The 6,978-nt window shown below is 34.6% G+C and overlaps 1 protein-coding gene across 1 annotated transcript in view; it reads right to left on the reverse strand.

Moving 5' to 3' along the window:
* LOC125861736 (light-mediated development protein DET1-like) overlaps positions 1-2,747 on the reverse strand; it is a 7,201-nt gene extending 4,454 nt beyond the window's left edge. Inside the window, exon 1 of the mRNA XM_049541600.1 lies at positions 2,496-2,747. Coding sequence (XP_049397557.1) covers positions 2,496-2,551 — 56 coding nt within the window. The 5' untranslated portion in view covers positions 2,552-2,747. The remainder of the gene's footprint in view (positions 1-2,495) is intronic.
* Between the last annotated feature and the right edge of the window lie 4,231 nt (positions 2,748-6,978).

Below are 6,978 nucleotides of genomic sequence, written 5' to 3' on the forward strand. Positions count from 1 at the left end.
CATGGTGCCACATCAGCATGGACTTTGTGGAAGGTCTTCCCAAGTCTAAGTCGAAAGATGTCATATTAGTGGTGATTGACAGATTTACTAAGTATGCCCACTTCATAGCACTATCGCATCCCTATACCGCAGCTACTGTTGCTTCCATATTTTGGAAGAGGATACATAGCCTACATGGCACTCCTGAGTCTATTGTGACGGATAGGGACAAGGTGTTCGTGAGTAACTTTTGGAGAGCTTTATTCAACTTACTCGGCATTCAACTCCATTATAGCTCTGCCTATCACCCACAAAGTGATGGCCAAACCGAAAGGGTTAACAGATGTTTGGAAAACTACTTATGATGCATGGTGGCAAGCAGACCTAACCAGTGGAAACAATGGTTGTCAGCAGCTAAATGGTGGTATAATACTAATTTCCATACAGGGTTGAAATGTACCCCTTTTGAAGCTCTTTATGGGTATACACCCCCTCAACTGTGTATAGGACCTCTATTGGAAAATGTGGTGCAAGCTGCTGAAGATGTGATCATGCAGAGGCAGCAATTTTTGCAATTACTTAAGGATAATTTACATGCAGCTCAAGCCAGGATGAAGTTCTTTGCTGATAATAGAAGAACTGATAGAGAGTTTGCAGTGGGAGATTCAGTATACTTGAAGTTGCAACCATACAGACAAATATCATTAGCACTAAGGAGGAACCTTAAGCTCAGCTCTAAATACTATGGTCCCTATCTGGTTATTGCTAGAATTGGTAATGTTGCTTACAAACTAGCATTACCACCTGAATCCAAGGTCCACCCTGTCTTCCATGTTTCATTACTCAAAAAGAAAGTGGGCGATCGTGTCGTGGTTCAGTCTACTCTGCCTAACACTGGAGCGGATGGTCAGTTTATAGTGCAACCAGTTGCCATTCTGCAAAGGCAAATGGTTAAGAAAAACAATGTTGTTGCTGTCAAGGTTTTAGTTCAATGGTCAAACCTCCCTCCTGAGGATGCTACATGGGAGGACTACCAACACTTACGCACCACCTTCCCTAATTTTAATCCCAATCCTTGAGGACAAGGATCGTTTGAAGGCGGAGGGTACGTTATAATCTCGACTAAATTGATAAAATGTTGTCGTTAAGAGTCGAAGTCCGGAAGGAGTATAAGTCTTAATTGAGTAAATAAAAGAATGAAGGGCCAAGATTTATTTCAGTTAATTAAGCTCAAGGGACGAGATCGTGCCACGTGGACAGATGGTTATATATACACATCACAGAAGAGAGAGAAGGCTAACTGAAATCTGGTAATTCTCAACCCTTTCCTCGTGCTCTTTTCTCCCTCTCAAATTCTCTGCTCATCTCATCTCAATCTGATTCTTTCCTCTCTTCTTCTTCTTCTGCAGATCAATTCTTGAATGGAGCTCACTATTAATCTCATTTCTTTTACTAGTTAGAATTTCCCTGTTGGTTTGAGTACCATTTCTCTGTTTTTGATAAATAACAGAAAATTCCCAAAAAAGTGTTGAGTTGATTGTTTAATTTCTATATTTGAATTTAGGTCTCGGTTGAGATCATAACAAATTGGCAGTTCGCAAAGTTTAAAAATTAGTGTTTGGATGGTTAAAAGGAAATCAAAATCAGATGGTTGATGGGGAAGTGTTAATGGGTGTAAGGGATGCAAGGATGCCTACCAAAGTGAAAAGTAATTTTAATAGAACAGTTATAAGATCATAAATGTTATATGAGATGGAAGTTGAGCTGTTAAAGGATTCAACACATCCATAAGAAGAGGGTTGCAGTGTAGTTTTTTTAATTATACGTTTTAGTCTTGTTAATACATATACTTTAGGTCATATGCTTTCTAGGAGTTTTATAATCCTATTAGAGATTTTTCTTAATGCCTATTGAGGATATATAAAACTGCTAGTAATTATTAATGCCGGGCTGAGATGAATTTAAATGGAAAAGCATCGTATTGATCCCTCCTTAAAATGTTTGTGAGACTTCGTCTTGATTTCAGCTAATGCACCCAACAACTTTGTTGCCATGGCTGCTCGCTATAAATATATCCTAATACTAATGACATTATAAATACATAAGAGTTTGAGACTATGGTGCTGGAGCATGCATACATCTCCATGTGGTCCCACTCCTGCCCATAAGTGAGGGGAATACTTTTCTCCCCTATGGCGGAAAAGGAAATTCCTTACAAAACATTTTCACAATTAAAGGTAATAATACAGCACACACTTTGCGGAGACAAAATCACCCACCACTGAAAAGGTTAACAAACAAATATACCAAAGCAAGTATTAGTCTCACAATTGCAACTTGGCAGTTGAAATACAAAAGCAAGAGCATAAGCATGAAAATATTTCGTGACAAGACCTCGAATGCATAAAGGGTTCAGCTGTTAAATCAAGTTCACGGTAAACATAAATAAAACAACAGCAATGAAAATATGAAACAGGGGAATCAAAAGGCGAACAAGAAGAGAAGATGAGACATACGCTGGTGCCAGGAGCAGGGGTGCAAATCTGGCGCTCAAAAAGCCTGGCGGTAACATTGTTGCTTTTGAACATCAGTGCAAATCGTTTCAGCTTTTATATAATTGCTTTCACCAGCATTAAAATTGTGAATAATACAAAAAGGAGAAATTCTCAGTAGTAGTAGGACTGAATTAGATAATTGACGAAAAAGGAGGCTCAATTAGGATCGATAAAGTCGAAAAAGGACCAGCTGGGTTTAGTCGTTGACAAAGATTGGGCAGGCAACATTTGGAGTGGCAGAAATGGGGGAAGTAACAGCGGTGGCAACAGGCAAAGGGTGAATGAATAGATGGAAGCGAGCTGCTAAGATGTGCTGTTCGGTAACACTCGGGAAAGGCCGAAAGTTGAGTGTGAGTGGATAAATTCCACTACCATAACTAATACGCATCTACTTTCCGTAATCACTTTTTGGGTTGGGGAATTTTGATTGGAGGACAAGAAACTTTATTTATTCATAACAAGGGAATAAATAGCTCCATTTTTTTTTTTTTTGTTTTTAGAAAAAGAAAAGAAAGATTGTTTTTGGATCAATATTCGGAGTTTGCTTCAGACATTCAACATTCAGCATTTTAAAGAGACCTGATTCCTAGATTACTCCCTTCGAAATTACTGAATTAAATAATTGTAGACTAACAAATGTATAGATAAATGCCTAGAATAATTTGCTTATGAATCTAATATTTTCCTCACATATATTGTAGATGCACAAACTTTTACTTTATAAGAAAAATATTTAAACATTTAATACAAAGATTTGATATATCGAACACTTTATAATGTACAAAATATCTATTTGAACACACCCTCTTGATATGAGCAAGTTATGTGTCACTCACATCAAAATTGAGCGTGTTTTGCTGGAAAAAACATGAATTTTCGTTACAAAGTTTGATTTACCATTTTCTTTGGCTTAGGGGTGTGCAAAAATCGAACTGACCGATAAATCGAACTGATAAAAGTGTTATTGGTCTATTGTTATTGGGGTATTAGGTTAACGATTTTCTAATGGTTTTATAAAAAAAATTATTGGGTTATCGGTTCGGTATTGGTTTTTAATATTGGGATATTGGTTAAACCGATAACCCATTATGACTAGTAATTTACTAATTTTACTCGTACATAAATGTTATATATTAATCTCAATATATTACTAGTTACTATCTTTGTCCTTTAGCCTTCAATTCACACTTCACAATAACTTTGAGTTCACAATTTCACATTATACAAAACGTTAAAATCTAAAGTAAGAACCTTATTCTTCTTAATTTCTTTTTGTGTTACACTTGTATAGTTCGTTTTATGTTTGTTATTATTGTTTCTATTTTATGAGCATTGATAAATTTACATTATTGTGTTTTCGCATCAAATTTATTAGAAAAGTATATATTTGTTTTATAAGTATTTTCTTATTGGTTGAACCGAAAACCGAACCGTTAAGGACCAAAATCGATAAACTGAAAACCAATAAAAAATATCTTATTGGTTTGGTTATTGGTTTAACATATTTAAATATCGAAAACCGATAAACCGAACCAATAATACATAAACCGATGCACACCCCTACTTCGGCTCCTCTACTTCTTTATAATTAACATTTTTTACTGGAAAAAAAATCGTCACGAAATTTTATTAATCACTTTTTTTTCAACTCTTGTACTTCTTTAAATTCAACATTCTTTATTGAGAAAAAGTAAGTGTTAGTCGAAATATTTCAATTACCACTTTTTTCAACTCTTGTACTTCTCTAAATTCAACATTCTTTGCTAGAACTTACTTGAAAAATGGCTACCAAAATCTGATTTTGCAAGATCCAACATATATCTTCTTCTTCCTTTCTAGATAAATAGTGTTACCAAATGGAGCTTCACTGAAAGTCTTCGTTTTCTCTTTTGTCAACTCCTCCTTCTAATCCTGTACCTCCCCCCCCCCNCCCCCCCCCCCCCCCCCTTCCCCTTACTACTAGAATTCATCGATTTTTCTACATTAATTTCAAATCGATAGACATATCTCAATCTATCGACTGTTAGCATGATGAATTAATAGTGAATTATTACATATAGTGTTGTAAATAAGTGTAATAATAGAGATTTGGTGTAGTAATCATAGAGAATAAATATTGTGATAGAATAGTAGATTTAGAGGGATAGCATAGCAGATTTAGAGGGATTGAATGATAATGTTTAGGGAAAGGAATGACGGATCTTTAGGGATGTGTAATGTGTATACTCTCTATATAAAAGAAAGAGTCTCACTTTGAGAGGCATTCGACAAAATCTTGACATGATATTAGAGCCTGCTCTTGGATATATTGTTTCATAGAGTTTTTTTTTCGAAAATCTTGGTTTTGTTGACTATTTGTCGACAATTAGTCCTTAACACCTATAACTCTTGGTCTTGGTCATTCTAGTTGTTTTCTTGAGTCATAGTGTTTCTAGTTTTCATACTTATTCAAGAGTGTGAATTCACATCACTTTGAATCCTCCAGTGTTCTTTTCACCGAAAAAAGCTATTCTTCTTAGGAATTTCAATTTCAGTTATTTGTCACATGAAAAGAAATATGGGGTCATATAGATGGTAGTGATCTTGCTCCTACTAATCCTACAAAGTTAGGTGAATGGAAGATTAAAGATGCTCGGGTGATGACATGGATTTTAGGATCAATTGACTCTCTTATTGTTCTTAATCACAGGCCTTACAAGACAACTAAGACTGTGGGATTATTTACAACCAAGATAATAGGGTAAGACACTTTTAGTTAGAGTTTGAAATTGCTAATTACTCTCAAGGAGGTCTCTCTATTCAGGTTATTCTGGATTTCAGAACTTATGGGTTGAATTTATAGATATTGTTTATGCCAAAATATCTTCTGAATCTTTGTCTATAATTTAGGCAATTGAGCAAAAGAAGCAAGATCAATTTTGATGAAATTACGCTTCAAGTTTCAGAGTGTTTGCTATAACTTGATGAACTATGACCCCTCTCCCTCTTTGGATGTTTGTTTTGGAAATTACTTCATGAAGGGCAACATCTTGTCACAAAAAACGCTTACAAGCAAGAAAATAATGTCAGTGTTGCATTTGTTGCTCAAGGTAAAGGAAAAGGCAAAGATTTGACTAGAACTCAATGCTACAGTTGCAAGGAATATGGTCATATTGCTAGCAATTGTGGTAAGAGTTTTTGTAATTATTGTAAACAACATGGACACATTATCAAAGAGTGTCTCACATGCCCTCAAAATCATAGGTTCAATGCTTTACAAGTTGGGATAAATGATTCCATTATTGATAACTCATCTTCAGGACAAGTTCTTAATTGAGTTAATATCTTAAAAGGTCACTGAAGTATGAGAAATTATCTTGTAAAGTCACTAAACTTTATTTTGTATCACTAAAATCACTCAACTTTACACTTTTATCTTCTAAAATCATTAAAATATATTTGTCACCAAAATAAATCTGACGTGGCAAAATAAATTATTTTTTATGACATGTCATCGTGGACCCCACAAATAAATAAAATTATAAAATTAATTTATCAATATACCTACCCACTCACAAGTTGTCTTCATCTTAAACAGTAAAACCCTATTTCTGCCCAAATCTCCCGCTTCCTTCTTCTACTTCTTTCTCTATTTCTCCCAAAATTCTCATCCATAAAGAGGCATTGTAAAGTCTATTTAAAGGTTATTGATGCTGAAATTTTTCATAAACAATGGATTCCTTCATTTCTTTGAGGAATAATGTGATGAAATCTGTAAAAGAATAGTCCCCCCCCCCCCCCCCCCCCCCCNTCTAATACCGACGAAAGGGACCACTACGCGCTTGCTAAACCAATCCTACTTCAAAACGAGGTAAAAAATATAAATTTTTAACTATATTGTCCTTTTATTATAGAATCTTGAAATGGGTTTAGGGCTTTTTCTATTCTAATTCTTTTCCCCTGTATTTAGAGGAGGTTAGTTCATTGTTGATTTCGTGTACCAAGTTGTGATTATCTAATGTCATTGTAACCTTAGTCTCCATTTCAGTGCTATAAAATTAAGCATTCATGCTTTAGCCTATATGGGTTTTTCTTTCATTCAGGCTATAAATTATTCTTATGGATTAATATTTATTTGTTTGTAAGTGTAACTTGTTTTTTTTTTATGATTATACTATTATTAGTATGAAGTAAATATTTAATGCTAAGTATTCTTTCTATCTTTTTTATTTCAGAGTTCTGGTTCATGTTTTTCTGAAACTTCAAAGGCTTTAGAATTACATTTTTCAAACTATTTGGAAGTTGTTAGCGATATCGGCATTGAAGATATAATAGTTGATAATAGGGAGGATAATTGTGTGGACAAAAACTTTTTAATTGAGGGAAATTCAACTAAAGTTGTTTTACAAGGTACTAGAGGTGATGTAACTAATGAAGTGGATGAGGAGTTTAGTGATCCAGACTA

Source organism: Solanum stenotomum, chromosome 1 (assembly GCF_019186545.1).
Source record: "Solanum stenotomum isolate F172 chromosome 1, ASM1918654v1, whole genome shotgun sequence".
Taxonomy (NCBI): Eukaryota; Viridiplantae; Streptophyta; class Magnoliopsida; order Solanales; family Solanaceae; genus Solanum; species Solanum stenotomum.